Below are 19,544 nucleotides of genomic sequence, written 5' to 3'. Positions count from 1 at the left end.
CCGACGTGCAGCGCGGCGTGACGACAGCCTTGACGCGTCCGGAGAAGCGCGGCTTCTCCCTCCTTTCCAGGTCCCGTCCCAGCGGGGGTCGTCGTGGACCCCGTTGTGCCGCTGAAACTCGGGCCAGTCGCGGGGGAGATGACCTGTTCAGGCCTACATCATATTTGCGTGCAGAGCCAGTACTTCCCAGAGCTGTAACTTGTATGCTCCGGGAATCCTCACTACTACAGGTGTAGTGGGGGGCGTTGTCATCACAAGTACGTTCCACCCACCCGGAAGCACGGAAAACAAAGCCCCAGCCAGGCTCGAGTGTGCCGGCCCATTCATTCAGTCAGCAACAATTACTGAGAGCTTACTTTGTGCCGGGTGCTGGGGACTCAGTTTTCGGCAACACATGTTGAAGACGGCACCCGGGGTCCCTGCCATACAGCGTAGTCGTAGTCGGAAGGGACCGGGATTGCCCATGGATACATAATTATAGTTTTGTGTTGAGCGCTGAGAAATGCGGTGTGCTCTTGGAGTCTGTATTTTAGGCAGTGATCTTAACGCTGAGAACAAAAGGCTGAAAGAAGGAAGAGCTGTAGGAGAGTGTTCAGGCAGAGCCAGGGAGTAGTACAGACCGTGAGCGGCCGGAAGCAGTGCGCAGGGAGCTGGGACCACGTAGGGACTGTGAGGTGGGAGCACGGAAGTGTGAGATTAAGGCTTGCACTTTTCGTAGGTTCTTGGAGAGTAAGCCTAGTGGTTTGGAACGTGGACTCGGGGGCCAGACTGCCACACTGCTCTGAGCTCTGCCACTTGCTAGCCGTGTAGACTTGAGCAACTGACTAACCCGGTCTGTGCCTCGGTTTCCTGATCTGTCATGTGAGGGTGATAATAATGCCCACTTCATAGGCGATCGTAAAGATCAAATGACATTTAATATTGGTAGAGCACGTAGGGCAGCGTCTGGCATGCAGGATGCGTCAGGGCTGGTGGATTAAATACGTGGATAAATACATAAGAATGAAGGGTTTGTGAGCAGTCCCCGAGGAGATTTGTGAACTTGAATGAATGACACCCAACTTTATTTCTTCTCCAGCTTCCAGTCGCCATCGACCACATCTGTAGCACTGTTGAATTGGAAATGATATTTCTCATATTTGCCGTCAAACTTTTCAGTGGGACATAAGATACTTTTCCGTAGCACATTAGGGTTAGGATTACTGAATATCGATGATACCGGTTTGCTTAATACTTACTGTAACTTTTTTTCAAACTTGCTTGCTTAAATTAGCTATAAAATGGTTCAGAGAGAGAAAAGTGCAGAGAAGCAGTAAACGGGAGCGTGACTGTCCTCGACTGTCCGTTTCATAGTTTCAGCTCCTCTCTGCTTGTTCTCAGTGCCCCCTTGTCTGCAGGGAAAGTTGGGGTTCAGAGCAGCAGAGGATCGGGGGCAGCAGTCCCCAGCCTGAGGAGCACAGGAGCGTGGCCTGTGGGCTTTCTGAAACCCGGGGCCGGGTCGCCTCTAGGCCCAGGGGAGCAGGGTTTCCTGGGCGGGGCCCGGGCTGCTTTGGCCTGACCTGTCCCTCCTAGCATTGTTCTTGAACACGTCGCCATGGCCAGTTCTCCGCGTTTCTCTGTTCCATGACTGGCTCGTACAGTGCGTGGATGCCGTAGCTTGCTACGCTGCCCTCCCCTCGGTGGCCTGAGACACCACGCCCTCCCTCCAGACTCCCAAGGGCAGCGCCCCGTCCTATTCCCTCCCTGGCTCCTCCCACCAGTGTGCCGGAAACTTATCTTGTCACTCTGAGAGGCCTGGAAACCACTGGCAGTCATCTAGGTCTGAGGACCGGCGAGACGGTCAGAAATGCTGGGAAGCAGGACTGGTGGGAACCAGGGACCGGACGTGCCTGTGTCCACTCCTGATGCATCTGCCATGTTTTTATGCCACGCGTCACTGACGCTGTCCACATGCTGTCGAGGCCAGTCCCAGCCCTCTGCCAGGCCTGTGTGGCCTGAGCCTGCCTCGCTTTCCAGCACCCGCCCACTGTCCACTGCTGGGACGGACACTGCGAGTCCTCTGTCACACGGGAGCATCCTGTCGGCACACTCTAGGGCACAGCGGGCCACCCGTCGGAGAGGCCTTCCCTCTCACCTTCCCTCAGGTCGACCCCTTCGTCCTCCGCGTTGCTCATGCCCTTTGCTCATCATCATCTGCCACTCGTCTTTGCCTCTGTCCCTTCTCCGTTTTGTTCGCCGCTCGGTCCCCGGTCCCCTGGCCCTGAGCGGCATCTCAGTAAATGCTGCTTGGCTGGAGTAGGGGCAGAGCGACGGATGGTCAGAGCTGAGAGGAGTAGACACCGCTCCGTGTTTGCCACCAGGCTAGAGCTGGCCTCGCCGGGAGCCCGTGGGCCGGGAGCCCACCCGCCTCCGTGTGGGGCAGCAGGGTGGGCGCCGCCTTTGTGGGGAGCCCAGCAGTGGCTCTGTACCGCCGAAGAGCTTCTTGCATCGGTGTTGGGGTTCAGGAGACCATTTCTAAGGCCCCTTCCAACCCTTAAACTCTGAAGAACGTTCTCAAAAAAAGTCACCCGCCTGCCGGTCGTCCTTCGAGGCTGGTGCGGCTGTTACCACTAGGTGGCACTAGATGGCCCCGCAGCCTCACAGCGCTTGCTGGAAACACACTCCACAGAACAGCCTTCCATGCCGCTCTTGTCTATGGTTCTCTATTCGGCATCATTTTTTAAACGCAGGTTCGCAAACTATGAAATCGACTTAACGAGACCAGCGGGTCGGTGTCTGTAAGCCTGTTTGGACCGCCGGCAAGTTCGCTCCTGTGAAACGCGGCAGTCTGGACTCGCAGCAGACGGCGCTCTTGGCGCGAGCGTGTGTGTTTCCGTGTTGAGCGGCTGAGCGTGTGCGCCCCAGACCCGCATCTGTGGTTGTGTGGGCAGGATGCACGAGACGGGACATCTCTTCAGAACCCGCACTGACTGCAGCCAGGGCTGCCGTGAGCCTTGTCGGCAGACCCGAAGAAAAGACAGGCAGCATCTGCTTCTGGGTGCTCAGAACTGACCTGGACACACGACACACATGCACACCTTGCTTTTCAGCTCACTTATCAGCAACGTGATGTGTCGTGCGTGTATTACCAGGGTATGAGTGAGGACGCCGTAGGCTGCAAGTGACAGAAGCCTTGCTCAAGTTGGTTCGAAGGAGAAGACACTAGCATCTCACCGAATGTCCGCTGAGAGCTAGAGCAGGCCCCAGGCCTGCGGTGGCCTGGCGTGGCCTTAGGGACCAGCTCCTCCCTCGCCTTCTCAGTGGCCCTAGGGCTGGTTCCACCCGGAAGACTTCAGTGGTCACCCAGGCTTCAGCCCCCAGCTCAGACACAGAAGCCGGACTCCTTGCCATGTAGACCGGGCAGAGGGAGTGTAGGCTCCCAGAGTGGCTTCCAGGTTGTGGTTTTGTTTATTTGTTCCTGGCTTCCCCTCCGTGACCTTGTGACCACCATGAGGTTTGTGAAGTGACCGGCACCCAGCACAAACTCGGGAGAAGTGCCCAGGTCACTGTTAGTGATGTTTGCTAAATATTTCAGAATTTCCTTTCCTCTGGGCACGAAAAGTTTGGGCCAGTGAGTTTGCCGGGTGACTAAATGAAGTATGGGGTGAGGTCGTTTGCTGGGTCGGGTTCTGGGAAAGGGAGGGATCGGTGGCGTGAGGACAGACAGGTGACAGGTGGGCGCTGCAGAAGGCATGGTGAGCAGTGAGCACACGCGAGGCGGGCGCGGATCCGGCTTCGCCGTGCGGGGGCGCTGGGTGTGCCCTCGCTGGCCTTCGGAGGCCGGCACGTCTCCTCCGGATCCTTGACCTGGTTCTCGGGGACGTGGCCATGGACCTTGGCCGGAACTGCTGGCCTCTGCTCACCTGCCCTCTCTTTCTTCCCTTCCAGGTTTGCGGTGAGCATCGGCTACTGGGACGACCCCTACATCCAGCATTTCGTGAGGCTCTCTAAAGAGAGGAAGGCCCCTGAGATTAACAGAGGCGAGTGACTCTCCCTCCCCAGCACCGCTCGTCAGCCGAGAGGCCGGAAGCTTCAGGGCTTCGTTCCTAACAAGAGCGTCCAGTGTGCACACTCCGCAGCCGCGTGTGCTCTCTCCCCGCGTCCGCGTCCGCCCCCGCCGTGTGTCACGCAGCTTTTTCGTCTTTGCTAACCTAATACTTGAAAACTGGTATCTTAGGGTAACCTTATCTTTCATTCCTTTTGTTTACAGTAAGGTAGAAGATCATTTCCATATGTTTAAAAGCCACTTATATATTTTTACTATGAACTGTCCGTTGGCAGAAGAGATCACTTTTTGGTGCCTTACTAAGTTGTTAGCGACACTGCAGGACTCCGCAGAGCTCATTTCCAGCAGGGAGTCAGGGGACTTGAGTCTGGCCTGACTCAGTCTCAGCCAGCTCAGGAAACCGACCAAAGGGCAGTCGTTCCCGTGCGAGTGGGGCGTCTTGGCCCTAAAGGTCAGATCCTAGAGATTAGGTTCCCTAAGATGCACAGGGGACTTTTAAAGCGAGGGTTCCGGAGAGTAAGGACGTGGTATTTGCGCGAGAGTGAAACCAAACGTCGGTGAGACCGGGCAAGGCCCGGCTGGCAGGCAGCTTTCCTAAGGGCCGCTCCAGAGGCAGGGACGGCCGCGCTGGCCTTCCCGGGGCCCGGGCAGATGTCGGCCCTCCTGCCTGCCTTCATCCTCTCCCTGGGGCCGAATCCCCAGACTGGGGACCTGCAGCCCACCAGGAGAGTGCTCCCCAAACACCATGCTGTAAAGATTTTTTTCCCTATACCCAATCCATTGTGGGCATTTCTATGAAATACGATAAGAATGGTTTGCTTGGAAAATAAATGAAAAAGACATACAAAATACAAGCCAAAATTACTTATGAGTAGAGTCAACAGACAGAAAATTCCTGGCAAGTTGCAAAAGAAGTTTCTAAATGCTGCTCGAATTTGGTTCCTAAAACAGCCATGCTTTGAGCAAGCAGGGCTCAAGCGAGCAGAGGGCCGCTCGCTCCCTGCCCCCACCTCCCGTCTCTGTCTCCAGAGCTTCAGGGTCGTCTTATCGCAGCCCTTGGCTGTGTCCTCCCCACCCTCCAAGGCACAGGGTCCCCTGGGCAGGTGGAGGTGGGAGGAGCCAGGTGAGAAATGCGGCTTCAGCTTTGACATCCATCTGCCCGATTTCCCAGCCTAAAAATAGTCTCTCCCGTCGGATTTCGCAGTTTTGAGTTTCACCCGACTGCTGAGAGTGCTGAGCGGCTTTCTCTCTGGCCTTGAGAAAGGTCTGGTGGTCAAACTCCAAGAGGTCGTTTCCCAGGGGAGCATTTAGATCAGCTGTTTTGATGCAGAACACATCTTTCATAAGTAAAGTTATAGGACGCTTCAGTTCTCTTAGATAATTCCACCAGTCACTAGGTTGTGATTTGGTTCAAAGGGATTTAAAAAAAAAGCATCTGAAGGTGCTGTTCCTCCTGCAGGTGTGCCATACGCCGCTGACCTTGAAGGGGGCGGGGCGCTCCGTCTTCTGGTGCCCCAGGCCTTGCAGGGGTCATTTCTGTCCTCACTGAGTGACAGCTCGTTTCGCTGTCTCTTTCTTAGGTTATTTTGCTCGAGTCTACGGCATCGGTCAGCTTATAAAGGCATTTTTGCGGAAAACAGAATGCCACTGCCAGATCATAAACCTCGGGGCTGGGATGGACACCACCTTCTGGATATTAAAGGTAAGTTCAGATTCACTCTCCTGTTTCCTCAACTGTTCACATTTAATGCTTTGAAGATGTTCACCTGGTTCAAAAATATTTTAAATGTGTGAAAAGGGACACAGTGGCAGCCGCCCTCCCAGCCCTGTCCCTGGCTGCTGGCCAGCCCCACACTGCCTCGCACCGGGGCCCGGGGGGCTGTGTGCATCATTTCCCACCTTTGCCGCTACAAACAGGGTTTAATAAAACCCGTGCGTGCCTTTCCCTCCGCCTGCGTGGAGACACGTCGGGGCCAAACCCCTCCTGGCGGACCCGCTGAGGCAGAGCACGTGCGTCTGATGGGGGACGCTAACTAAGATTCGCCTGTCGGCGAGCGGTGTCCTGGATGATCTGGAGGTTTGCACGGCCAGGGGTGACGGTCGTGTGACACCGAGCCCTTGCGTAGCTGTCCTCTGACTCGATCCCATGGCAGCTCTGCTAGAGCTCAGGGGAAGGTACAGCCACACCCACGGGGAGGGGACCGGCCCGTCAGTGGCAGGGTGGCCACCAACTGAACCAGGACAGGCGAGGGGACGCAGGGTGCTGTGTCCTTGCTGCAGCCACTGCAGGGAGCGCACGTTGCTCCGAGGGGGACGCGCCTCCACGCGCCTGGTTGTAAACGCTGACAGCGTGTGTGCATTTTCCCGTGCATCCGCAGCCCCGCGAGGTGCGGCCTCTTCTCCGCTTCCCAGGGCAGGAGCCCCTGGCCCAGGAGTCGAGCGACTGTCCCGAGGCCTCAGCCAACGGGGCAGAGCTGGGCCCTGAGCCCAGACTGCCTGTTCTTTACCACCCACTGTGCTCCATGATCGTGGAAAAAACACGAATCGCGAAACGGCACGCGCCCTCATGACGTGAAGCTTTCGGCTCTTCGCTGTTTTAGTCTGTTTCATCCCCAAACTGCTGGGCAAAACCCGCCACATGATTTCCTGACTGTGCGCTAGGCCCCGCGCTGCTTTTTGAAAATTGCTATTCTGTGCGACTTGTGAAGCACCCGTGACCACCCCACTTCCTCCCAGCCCTTTACGCCCCCTGGACGGCTGCAATGGCTGCTTACCTGTCCCCCACCCGGTCTTTGTGCCGAGACCAGACTCATCTGGAAAGTGAGTGCTGAGTCTGTCGCTCCCGCCGGAAGCCCTTTAGGGCCCGTGCCCTTCCCGGCCTCAGGCCGGCGCGTGGAGGCGGTCAGCGAGCGTGCTTGAGTGAGTAACTGCAAGGCTTATGTGTCCTTTCCCAGGATCAAGACCTTCTCCCAAGCAAATATTTTGAAGTCGACTTTCCAATGATAGTCACCAGAAAGCTGCACACCATCAAGTAAGTGGCTGCGGCCGCGAGCAGGAGCCTGGCGGGACACATAGCCAGCTCCCTGCAGGCAGCAGCGTGGATGCTAAGGGCCTCGTCCTGGACCCTGCTTCCCTGGGCCCCCCCTTCCAGTGTGTCGCCAGTCTTCGGAATGAGAAACACCTTTACCGCAGTGCTCAAGGGAGCGGTCGTTCCATAACCGGATTTCTTAGGAAGTTTGTCCCCTTCTTTGTCCCCAGGGCACAGAAAGGGCCCTGGTCCAGAACAGATGCTCAGCAAATGGCTTCTGAGTGAGCGGTTGGTCAGTTATCCCACGTGAGGCTTGGTAGGGGCCGTCCCAGGCTTCAGGGAGCCGGCGTGGCTCGCTCATCTCTGCCGAGACCTGCTCGGCACCCAGCAGCCTCCCAAGTGCCTCCCTCCGATTGTGTCCTGCAGGCCTCGGGCAGGCTCATGAGCTCAGCGCTATTGTCCCCACCTTTGACAGATGAGGCGAATGAGGCTCAAAGTTTAATTTACCTAAGGTCACCCAGCTAGGACGGGGTGGAGCTGAGAGCTCTGCTGACTTCAAGCTCAAGGTCAAGGTTTCTGAGGTCTAACTTATGCTCCCTCCCTCTTGTTCAAATCAGGCATTGAGATAAAATTCTAGTTCTTATGTTGAAATATTTTTAATAAACATGAAAGTTTAAACTTTTTTTTAGAGATGTCTAATCCTCGCAAAGTGGAAGTATTTTTTGAGCTTTATTATTTTTTGCTTTACCTTATGAAAATAAGTTCTTTACCTTTTCCATATGTAAAATTACATTTTGTACTAGATGTGGTTTTTGGATGGCGCATGGCGGCCCGATGTTCTGGGAAGGCAGAGTGGCCGATCTTGCTGGAACTGTGGGGGGAGAGCAAGGCAGCGCTCGGCTCCGGCTGGCGACGGGCTCCCGGGGTGGGGACGCCCGGGGTGGGGACGCCTGGCATCTGTGCACAGCATCAGGGCCCTGAAAATTCGGCTCTCTGATTTCTGGTGTTCTGCACATTCTTGATCAGTGGATGTCACTGAACTCGAGGTCTGAGTGAGAGTGCATTGTGTAGTCGCCTGTGATGAACAGTAGCTGTCTTTAAAGTTCTGTTTGGGAAGAGGCGAGGGTCGGAGATGGCTGACAAACACGGGGACCAGCAGGAGCCCCAGCCCGCCTTTAGCCGTTTCCCAGTCCCGTGGGTTTAGGTCAGTTCATGATTGACACCAAAGTCGGACTGTGACGCTTGGCTGGCCTCACCCAAGACCGTGTCCCCTGAAGTGTTCTGTCTGTGCCTCGGGTCAAGCAGTGTGGAACGGGCCCCACGGGAGCAGGGAGCACCTGCCACTCTCACAGCGGGTGTCGGCGTTCGTAGCAGGGGCCGCCTGACCCTGCCTGCTGCTCCTCCCACCTTCCCACAGGTTGAAGCCGCCACTGTCGCAGCCCATCTTAGAGCTGCACTGCGAGGACACCCTGCAGATGGGCAAGTACCCGGGGCCCGGGTGGCACGCGGACACGGCAGCGCGTTTCGCTCCCCCCTTGCTTTTGAAAGATGGCGTATGTGCGTGTGTGCATGCGTGTGCGTGTGCATGCGTGTGTGTGCGTGTGCGCGTGCACATTCGTACGGTACACACACCTGTGCCCATGTCCCATGGTGTCTGCCTCTGACCCAGTTACACTTCCCTCACGGTTACCAGGAAGGAATTGGGAACGGAACGGATTTTGTATGGCTCTTCTGACCTGGTCATAGGTCCCCAATCTTAAGTCCTTTTTTCATTTAAATTAGTTGCCAACATTTCAAAAATAGCTTTTTTGTGAAAATCATGATGTCCTGCTTTCCTTGGAAAGATCAGATCTGGCAGCCGAGGCCGTTACTGCTGCGTGGCAGTGCCTGAGCGGCGGCCGCCTCATTTGAAGGGGCCATGCGTCCCCAGCGTGTTCCCACCTCTCCCCGCTGTCCCACACTGGGTGCTCCCACCGCTTATGCCCCTTCCTCCCCGCCAGCACTCAGTTCCCCCCGTTTAATTACGGATGTTTCCAGCAACACTTTCCTCAAGTTAAGACAAACGTCCTTCGGACTCCTCCATCGCTCTCAGCCTGCGTCTGACTGGGAAGTTCTAGGGCTCGTTAGCCATCCGGGTCGGATGTACTCGGGGGGAAGGCGTCTGGGGTTCTGCCCAGGTTGCTCTCACACGTCAGAGAAACAATTCCACGGTGCCTCGTGACGAGGATGCAGGGACGCTGACCACAGTGCCCGAGACAGGACTCCCAGAAATACCACGCGTCTGGTAGAGAGGGCCTGGATAAGTCAGACGAGTCTTCTGCTCAGTGAAGTGCTGTCACGGCATTGCAAGTTCTCGTTATGTAGGAGAAGCAGTTTTCCCGACAGTCGTTGGATGGCCCCCTTTTAATTCTTCAAAAGTCTTCAGCAGGGGCAGTGCGTGTGTGTGTGTGTGTATGTGTGTGTGTGTGTGTGTGTGTGTGTTAAAGAGAGAAGGGATGTGTTTGTGTATGAGTGTGAGCACATAGGAAAAAATGCTGGAATGTTACACAGTAAAACACTAATAGCTGTTTTTGGAAGGTGTGATTGTAGTTAATTTTCATCCTTCTCTTATCTGAATTTTTAAAATATTGAGCGTGGATTTTCATAATGGAGAAAAACAATAATTTTAATGTTGAAGAAACCACATCCATTGAAATTAAAATCCCTTCTTGATTAATGCCTGTTAAAATAATCTTTCCTTATATTTGCAGATGGACACTTGTTGGATTCAAAGAGATACGCCATTATTGGAGCCGACCTTCGAGATATACCTGAACTGGAAGAGAAACTAAAGAAATGTAACATGAATACACAGTGAGATTTTTTTCCTAACCCGTTACACACTGTGGTTTCATGCCGATGCGCGATGATCCCCAGGTCCCATTTCTGCAGTTTTTATCGTTTCGTTGCTACTTAGAGTAATTTTCTGAAATTTTTTAGAAGCACTGATTTTACATCTGAATCATCGTGTTGCTTATGTGGAATACGGGGGTGTAATAGAAACAGAGTTCGAGAGAAGAGAATTATGTGCATAGCTACTGTAACAGAAAAAAAATCCCATAGAAAAATGGGCAGAGGACAGATGACCAGGCAGCTCCGAGAAGAAGATGGATACCGTGGGAGGGCGCTGGCCCGTGGTGGTGACCAGGCGGAGCTCCGTTTCCCTGTACCGTCACGTGTCGGCGAGGGTACGGGGGACAGGCATGGTTAGGCGCCACTGGCGGAGGTGAATGGCACGGCCGAGGCAGGAGCCGTCCGGGAGTACCCAGAGAGATCGCAGGTGTGTGCGTCACATGCGTCCCCTGCCCGCGCGCACGAGGAGGGTGTCCACTGCAGCCACTGTTCTCTGTGGCAGAAAGTTGGGACAACCCAAATGGTTTCGGGAGGAGAGCGGATGAATAACGTGAAACGCGGCACCTAGGTCAGCTCACAGGCCGCTCAAAACGTCTGTGGAGTGGAAAGCATAGTGTGGTGCCAAACGCGTGAGCCCAAAGCCCCAGAGTGCTTTCGTGGGGGCACGTGTGCAGCACGGGTGACCCTACGCGGACCAGAAGGCCTCGCACCAGACTCGGAGAGCGGGGGTGGAGGGGAGGCGTGTGGCTTCACAGTGATGCTGGCCGTAGACTGGGCTTAAAGGGTCAGTGGGAGGTAAAGACGGGTCCTAGGCTGCTGTAGGTGAAGACGTGTGGTTTTAAAGAAGGTTCTGAGGCAGAGAGTCGGCAGTGGTTAAAGAGCAGCGAGGGGCCCGCCGCTGGAAAGGGGGCTGTGGAGCTTGGCCCGGGGGTGGCTGGCTCTGGGGCGAGGGCGGAGCACACGGACAGAGCTTCGGGCGAGGAGGGCAGGGAGCGGGGCGCACGCTTGGTCTGTCTAGTGCGCGTTTCACGTATGATCTCGCATACGTGTTCAGCCGAGAATCGTCAGCCCGGTCATCGTTTGTCAGGGTTTTCGCGCCCACCGCCCATAGGCCGGGCTGCCCTCTGGCCCCGTGCTGCTGCTCAGCTCTGTTTTCGGGGTCTGTCTCCCTGAGTGTGCAGAGCCCTGTGAGGAGCAGTCACGCCTCTTTCTCCTTTGGGGCCCTTCATGCGGCCGCAGATGGAAGGGCACAGTGTGTTCCTTCAGCAGACGGGGGGCCTGGACGTCCAGGACACCACCGGGTCCGGGGTGCATCATGAGTCACCGCTGGTGGGTTGGTCACCGCTGACACTGGTCAGCCTGGAGCCCTGGCAGAGTCTTGGACCCTTGTCCTGGGTTCCATGTTAGTTATTTGATAGGTGTGGATTTTTGTTGCTTTGTTTTTTAAAAAATCTCTTTGAGCTTTTTTAAGAAGTTAAGGCTTTTGGGTGCTTCTTGAGGATTCGTTGCTTGTCCTGTTTCGTGATTGTTCGGTGCTTTGGGAGTGAGCCAGGACGCGTGCTAATTAGGAACGCGAGTGCTTGAAGACACGTTGTTCACTCACGTAGCTCTCAGTTCTCGGTGGTAAAGCTTCTGCTCGTAGAGTTAGGTTTCGCTACGTGAATGGCAGTATCCCTGCATCGTATCAGCTGGCTGGTCGTGTGACAGACCCTTCCAGACGCAGCACTTTAAAACAAGTCAGTTGAGCTGCTCAGGATTCTGGGTGGCAGTTTGGGCAGGGCTTAGCAGTGCAGTTCTGCAGGGGCCAGCTTAGGTGAATCGCCTGGGGTTCGCGCGTGCGTGCATGTGTGTGTACGTGTGTACATGTGCGTGCATGTGCGCGTGTGTGGACAGCTGCAGGTCCGTGGGGCTGCCTCCTCCCTGGCTCCCCCTGACAGCAAGCGCAGCAGGAGAGCCCGCGCTAGCATGCAGGTGGTGGGTAAGCCTCCTCACATCACGCTCGCCACTGTCCCCGTGGTCGACAACTGCCCCGACTCCAGGAGATGGGAGGTGACTACAGCTCCTGAGTGGCAGAGCCTGTGGGTTCGGATTGCCACCGTGTGGGTGCCGGGCGGGGAGAAGGTGTAGCCACTTCGCACGTTTTCACGAGCAAACCATCGCTCACCGCTCACTTTTGCACGCATACCGCTGTGGGCGTCAACGAGCGTCACGGGCGCCGACGGGCGGTGTGCTTGCCCCGGGCTCTCCCGGGCGGACCTGCCGCCCATCCCGCAGTGAGAGCGGTCCGCTGACAGTGTCTCCGTGCCTTTCCCTGTCCCCTCCAGGTTGCCAACACTCCTGGTGACTGAATGTGTGCTGGTCTACATGACTCCGGAGCAGTCTGCAAACCTGATCAAGTGGGCAGCCAGCAGTTTTGTGACGGCCATGTTTGTGAACTACGAACAGGTAACGGAGGCAGAGGCGCTGGACTCGGCATGGGACCTGGGTGGCTGTCCCCCTGAGCACCCGCGGCACGTGCTCCCACATGCTTTCCTTCTGCCTCCGGCCACATGTCCCCTTTTCCAGTCGAGGCCAGCAGGCCCCCTACTCCTGGCTTCTTGATGTCCTGTAAACTTTTAGCCAGTGTTTGGAACTTCGGCCTTGGCCCTTATTCCAGTTTTTGAGTTCTCGTGTCTCACATTGAGCTGTAGCCCTTGATGGAGGAGTTTTGGCTGTTTTGGGGTTGCTCGGAGCCCCAGCTCTTTGTGTTTGAGGGGAGAAGATCACCCGCCCCTCTGGGCCATCATGGCAGCTCGTGGTGGGCACAGGTTAAGCACTGAACACGTGGAGGCTGTTTTTATTGTTCGTTTCACTTTAGTTTTATGGGTTTTATATTCCATCTCATTTTATTTTTAAGTTTTATTGTCGATGAGAGCGATGCAGGGCCTCACCCAAGGCTGCATAATTGCAGGCAGATTAGGGCTAGACTTCGGTCCCCTGACCGCAACCCCGCCCCACCAGCCCAGGTCCCTGTGTGGGTGGCTCTGGGTTGGTTGGCGGCTCCCTCCCCTCTCTGGGGACAGTCCTCAGACCCGGTGCTCAGTCCTGGCGAGCGGACACATAGCGGCAGGCCCCCTTGCTCTGTTCTCTGTGATGTGACTAACTCCTGGGAACCTGTCTGCCTGCGGGATGCTGCACCTGGGCAGGTGAACCCACCTTCTGTTGCCACTCGCCCAGGGGTGCACCCCGCTTCTCTCCTGCATTCTGCCCAGCAGTGGAGGTGGCAGGTTAGGTGAGCTCTGACCAGAGACCCTGTCACTCGGAGCAGGTCTGGGAATGTGCCAGTGTCTAACCTGTCCACAGCTGTCCCTAACCTGTTCAGACCCCAGCCACCAACCTCATTTTGTGAGTGCTAAACACTTCATTGCACAGTGTCCTGGCAGATGACGTCAGCAGCGTTTGGTTACGTCATCGCTCACACGCTTCATGCCGCTCCTGGTTAGTAGTTTAAAACGACAGGTCCACAGGACGGTGACAGGGGTGACAGGGACTTCTCAGCCTGCTTACTGCGACAGGCACCGTGCTGTGAGCCCCACGCGCCCGGTCATCGCCACGTGCCACCAGGCAGTCCTCGTGCTGTCGCGGTCTCACGGGTCAGGGGACCGAAGTGCAGGGTGGCCGGCGCGCCCGGTGTCAGGCGTGAAGTGTCAGGCTGGGACTCCAGCTCAGGCGACAGAACGCTGGAGAGCGTGCTCACTCCCCCTCCGCCCTCCACACGAGCCTGCCGCGGCCACCAAAGGAGACACCAGTGGTGCTGTCATTGTCACGTGACCTCTGGGAGGTCACAGTATTTTACATATTGTTAGTGATGGATTTTCGAGACTTCGTATATGACAAAGTAACAGTGTGCCTCTGCTACAACAGTGTACGTGACATGTTTTGTGGTGTTTGTGCATATAAATGGATTATGGTTTTTTAAGGTAGTTTTTATTTACGAGTAGTATCAGATACAGAAATTTTTAAAAAATCGAACAGTACAAAAGGGTAGACAAGGAAGAGTACGTCCCACCCCAGAGCTCAGCCCTCTGACCTGGCGAGCACCACTGCAGGTTCCAGAGTTTTCCGTGCACGCGTAAAGGCAGATGGGAGAATATGGTTCTCATCGTTGTGTGTTTTTTCAAGAGTTCTTAGACCTGAGAGCTCTTTCCGTACCTGCATCTATCTGTGTCTGTGTCTTCCTTTCCCGTTTTCATGGCTCGTAGTATTTCATCGTACAAAACCTGCCAGAATTTATTTCACCCCAGATGATGGGTGTTTAAGTTCTTCCCAGATCCTACTTCCGTGCACGGCGCCGCAGGAAGCGGCCACGCCACCGCGCTCCTGCAGGCCCGTCTGCAGCGGCGACGCTGGCCGCGGGCCTCCCGCACGGCTCCGCCACCTGCACTGGGCGGCCACAGACGTCGGCCTGACCGGCTGGCACCGGGCACCATTTGACTCCGCGTGTCTAAGAGGCAGCGCCCGCCTCTCCCCGCTTCGCAGGTGAACATGGAAGACCGGTTTGGGCAGATCATGGTGGAGAACCTGCGGAGGCGGCAGTGCGACCTGGCCGGGGTGGAGATTTGCAAGTCCCTGGAGTCGCAGGTCAGCGGCGGGACATCTTCGCGTGCCCTCGGCCAGCCAGCCAAGGGCGTCGGCCCTCCGGAGGGCTGTCACGGGCCATCCGCACGGGCTCCTGGAACATGCGCGGGTCCCACGCCCCATGTGCCGGCTCCGCCTCTGCGGGTTTTCAGGCAGCAGAGCGGTCGAGGGGGTCGTGGGTGAACAGCCGGCCCTCGCCCCGCTTCAGGAGCCGCCCCTGGTGAATGTTGTGTTGTTGGGCCTCCGCCCCGTGTTCTGTGGGCGTTGTGGGAATGTTTTAAGGCAAGTGACAAGACATCGTCCGCCCCATAAATGCTTCGCTGCGACTGTCCCGGCAGTAGGCCTGCCGCCCCCCCCCGGGACAGTGGTGGCGCCGTGGTCACGGCTTACAGGTCGGCCGCGCTGCCTTCGCAGTGCCCGTTCGCGTCCAGTTTCCCCACTTGTTAAAATGCTCGTAGTCGGGGTATTTGAATCGGGACCCAATATGCCCGCACTTTGGCTGACGGGACCCTAAGTCTCTTGGAATCGGTCATTGTACTCACTCTTTTAAAAATGTCGATTTTTGGCTGAAGGGACCGCCCACCGCGCCCCCATCTCCGCAGGTCACGGCCGCGTTGGGGCGGAGCGTTGGGAGTGGGGGGCGGGCGCCGCGGCAGAGCCCCGCATGCGGGGGGCAGCCCTGGGGCGCGGGCCCGGCAGCTCTGCTGGTCTGCTCTGTTCGATGTAGAAGCAACGGCTCCTGTCCAACGGGTGGGAGACCGTGTCGGCCGTGAACATGATGGAGCTGTACAGCCGGCTGCCGCGGACGGAGGTCAGCAGGTACGGCGGGCGAGGCCGGCCGTGACGGTGTTCGCGGCTGTTTTCCCCCGTCCCTCCCTGCGTCGTGGCTGGAAGCTGGTCCCTGCGCCTCCCGATCACCTTTCAGCCAGCCCCCGCCCGCGCCAGCTTTGGCAGGCGTTTTCGAAGCTGTCGTGACGGAGGCGGCGCGGCTCTTTCGGGGGCGGGGGCGGCTTCCCTCCGGTACCCGCGCTGCAGGCGTTTCCCTAGTTTGCCGCTCGGCTTCGCTGCCGTGAACGCCGTGCGCCCGTCACCTGCCTGCACCGGTGGGCGGCCTCCGTCCCTGACTGTGCCTTCGTGCTTCTGTCCGCGCTGTCCCCGCAGGATAGAGTCCCTCGAGTTCCTGGACGAACTGGAGCTCCTGGAGCAGCTCATGCAGCACTACTGCCTCTGCTGGGCGACCAAAGGCGGAAGCCAGCTCGGTACCGGCCGTTCCTTCCTTTCTGCCCCAACCGGGGCCTCTCTGCCAAGAGCGCGGCGCACGACCAGGAGCCCCGGGCCGTGGCCGTGCACGTGGGCCGTGAACGCGTGCCCTGAGCGTTTGCTCCGGGAGCGGGGACGCCGGCCAGCCGTGTGCAGGACCGTCACCCAGCGGCCCTTTACGGGTCCGCCGGCCCCCGCCCCCATCGGCAGTTAGCGTGGCAATAAAGTGGCCGGGCCTGTCGGCTTCGCCGGCTCATCCGCGGGTCCCCCAGAAGGTCAACAGCCAGGTCCTCGCTTCACAGACCCACGCGGCCATGGGCCACATGGCCCAGTCTTATTTCTGTGACCAGGGCCGAGTTTCCCAGCCCAGCAGAGTCGGACCACAGGGACAGCCACGGGGCCTAGTCCCTCCTCCCTATGGCCTCGGTCTCGACCCAGTCCCTCCTTCACCTGCCCCATGCTGCCCCTGCTCCCATGGGTGACGCCTGGGTGCCCCTCCACCCGGCCAAGACCAGTTCAGATCTCGGTTCTGGCCTCGATGTCCTAGCTGCCCCGCAGGTGCCCGAGTGGCGGACGCCTTAGACGGGTTGCTGGCACTGACCAGACGACAGCGGCTGGCACAGGACTGTCGATCACCCCGAGGCTTATCCGCAGCTGTAGACGTTTACTCAGCTGTGCACTTGGGCCCACAAAAGCCTTTTCAGTTTGTTTCTGATTTAAAACCAATCATTATTGTGTTTTTATATTGTTTTAAAAACAATATAGTTTTTAGTACAGACTTTGGAAACTTCTAAAAAGTGTGGCAAAGAAACAAACAGCGACCAGTGCCTGCCACTCAGGCCCCTTCTTACAGCCCCCCACCCCCCAACTCTTTCTGGCGCTTGCTCTGTTTTTAATAGAGAGGAATCTACACACCGTGTAGCTTTGATTCCTGATCTTTTCGAGTTAACGTCATGACACGCACATTTCCCCTTGCTGCTGAAGACTCTGGGCGTAGCTTCGGTGGCTTTGTGAAAATTGTCACGAGCCCATGTCTGGGTTCACTTCCCCTTCCTGGACCTCTGGGAAGGCGGGTGGTGTGAGACACCAGCGAGTCGTGTGGTCTCTGTGGAGCAGTGGCACCTTGACCGCTATCACGAAAGGGGCTGCTTGTGCCCCGCCTCCGCCCGGCCCTGGCCTCAGCCCCCGTGTGCTGGAGGACGAGGTCCGCGCCTGCTGGGCTCAGCTCTGCAGGACGGGCTGCAGCGGGGACGGGTCGGGACAGCAGAGGGCTCATGCACGCCCACGATGCACGCTCGTCCTCAGCGGCCACCCGCCAGCTTGTCGAAGCGCTGCTGGCTTGTGCACTCCCGCCTCACGAAGCAGGGTGATGGCCACAGGGCTCGGGGGCCCGGAGCCGCCGCTGTGGACCTGGGGTCTGGCCCCGCTCCCGCCCCCCACCCGTGTCTCCGCTCTGCTCCCGGGGTCCCTTCACAGCGTCTCTGCTCACTCCTCAGGTTTGAAGGACATCACTTGCTAACCTGCCCAGGCCCGTGGTACCAGAACCCGAGCTACCAGCTGCCCGGAGCCGACACGCAATGCCAGCCTCCTGGGCGCAGCCCGGGCCTCGTCTGCCGGTCAAGCCCACCCCAACTCGGAGCCTGCGGCCGGGGCTGCCGCGGCACTTCCCGCTCCTGTTGACCTGTCCTTTAAATAAACCTCAGTTGGCAGTTACCCTGTGTGCCTGTCCTTTGCTCTCCTGGGCGGGCTGCAGTCCCCTCTGAGCAGAAGCCAAAGGTCCCGACCCCTGCTGTCACTCTGGCTCGCCGCCCGCAAGCCCCGCGCAGCCGTGCCCGTGCATCCGTTTGGGATTTACTCTGTGCTCGTTGGCAGCACGTGATGTTGCACCTTGTCCCTCGGCCCTGGGCCCCCAGAGGCCAGAGCTCGTCTCTGCCTGAGTCCTTCCTCGGTCGCTGTGGCAGGCTGAATGATGGCCCCTGAAGTGACCCCGGGCCCCGAACCAGTGAACGTGTTACCTTATGTGGCGAAAGGGCTTTGCAAGTGTGGTCCTGGACGGGAGGTGGGCCCGGGCGACCGTGAGGGCCCGTACCAGGGGCAGGAAGTGAGTCGGCGGTGGATCGAGGCTCTAGGTGCCGGGCAGAGCTCAGGCCTCTGTGGGTGTGTGACAGCCGACTCCGGGGCATCGCACTGACGGAGCCGCCTCAGGTGACTGGCCCGCCCCGCACACGCGCCTCGGCGTCCTGCCTGCTGCTCCGTGCTCCGGGCCTGAGTGTCATCGTTTGTATTTATCCCCAGACTAAGACGACGTAGCCCCGAGTCTGGAGAGTGAGAAAGACGCAGACTAGGGCGAGCTCCCCCACTCCTCACAGGCCAGTGGTCGTGAGCACCCCCCTCCCCTGGGGCTTGGCTTCCCCCTCTGCATGGTGGGACGGTGAGGACGAGGCCGGCCTCTCGCTGTTGCGGGCACGGGGACTGCCTGACACACGGAGCCAGAGCTGTGCCGGTGTGACCTGTGACCCTTCCCATCTTACACCTGCTCCTCGACCGGGTGGTTCCAGCGCTGCTCCTCACGTGACGAGCCAGCTCCTGACCACACCGCACACTCGGCTGAGCCCGGGACCTCGTGCTCTGTTCCCATCCAGCCCACCCCATTGCTCTTGGGGTTCTGCCCCCACCGATGTCATCGGTCTTCCGTTCCCGCCCCAGCCCAGAAAGCTGCCCACCCCTGGGTGCGACCTCACAGCTCCCGCCAGAGCTCCCCGCACCCTGAGCCCTTGGCCCTGGGCTGCTGCCCGGGGTCCCTCTCGGCCACCTTTCTGTTCGCTTTGAGAACGGGGCCTGGATTCTCAGCGACACCCTTGCATTCCCAGGAAAGGGGACAGAATGCAGACGACCGCTGTAGCTGCTGGGACTTCTGGCCCGTGACCAAGGGGCACAGGCTGTGGGCCCAGGTCAGGTCGTGCTGCTGGGCCTGCGGCCATACCCCCCAGGGCAGTGTGTGTGAAGGTGGCTTCGCCCTCACGCCTGTCCTATGCAAGGGTCATCAGTGCGCCTGACGCCTCTGCCTGAGGCTATGCCTTAGCCCCGTCCTGCACCCAGAGGTGTGTCCGGGCGCCTCAAGGGGGCCCCGTGCCCGCCCCCCTGAAAACGGTTGCTCTGATTTCAGGAGTCTGAAATCCTAAAACCTAATGGTGTCTGGAGCATGCTTAATGGGGTTCTCCCCGCTCCGAGGGATGGAGACCCCAGAGACCCAGCTCCGACCCAAAAAGACGGATCGCCCAGCCCGGCCGGTTCCGGGGTGCAGCTCCGGGTCGTCAGCCTCGCTCTCTGTGGCCCATCCTCGTCGGGCTCATCCCTCGTGGTGGTGGGGATGGCTGCCCAGCAGCAGGTCTCTGCACCCCCTACCAGGGACCCCAGAGAGGGCCACTTCTCAATCCCCCAAATCTGCGGAAAAATTCCCGGGATTGCGTGTGACTGACTCGGAGCGGGCAGGGTGGCCTGGCAGATGGAATGTCTGCTCGGCTGGGCCGAGGTGGACGCCCGGCCTTACCGGGGTGGGGAGGAGAGGGAGGGGGCCGAATGAGGGGGCGGGTGTCAGCACTACCCAAACTGCCAGCCCAGAGTGCGGGACGTGTGGTCCCCCCCAGGAGAATCAAGATGCCGTTGCCGGGGAGGGACCGATTAGGTTAGACTTTGGGCAGA

General features: G+C 58.2%; 1 protein-coding gene across 1 annotated transcript in view; it reads left to right on the top strand.

Moving 5' to 3' along the window:
- LCMT1 (leucine carboxyl methyltransferase 1) overlaps positions 1 to 17,555 on the top strand; it is a 17,913-nt gene extending 358 nt beyond the window's left edge. The window contains exons 2-12 of the mRNA XM_025047277.1: positions 3 to 70; positions 3,928 to 4,019; positions 5,626 to 5,747; positions 7,000 to 7,076; positions 8,491 to 8,552; positions 9,824 to 9,926; positions 12,290 to 12,410; positions 14,484 to 14,585; positions 15,310 to 15,401; positions 15,744 to 15,841; positions 17,339 to 17,555. Coding sequence (XP_024903045.1) covers positions 3 to 70; positions 3,928 to 4,019; positions 5,626 to 5,747; positions 7,000 to 7,076; positions 8,491 to 8,552; positions 9,824 to 9,926; positions 12,290 to 12,410; positions 14,484 to 14,585; positions 15,310 to 15,401; positions 15,744 to 15,841; positions 17,339 to 17,361 — 960 coding nt within the window. The 3' untranslated portion in view covers positions 17,362 to 17,555. The remainder of the gene's footprint in view (positions 1 to 2; positions 71 to 3,927; positions 4,020 to 5,625; positions 5,748 to 6,999; positions 7,077 to 8,490; positions 8,553 to 9,823; positions 9,927 to 12,289; positions 12,411 to 14,483; positions 14,586 to 15,309; positions 15,402 to 15,743; positions 15,842 to 17,338) is intronic.
- Positions 17,556 to 19,544: the final 1,989 nt, after the last annotated feature.

Source organism: Pteropus alecto, unplaced genomic scaffold, assembly GCF_000325575.1.
Source record: "Pteropus alecto unplaced genomic scaffold, ASM32557v1 scaffold15, whole genome shotgun sequence".
NCBI lineage: Eukaryota > Metazoa > Chordata > Mammalia > Chiroptera > Pteropodidae > Pteropus > Pteropus alecto.
This window is presented reverse-complemented; position numbering and strand designations above follow the sequence as displayed.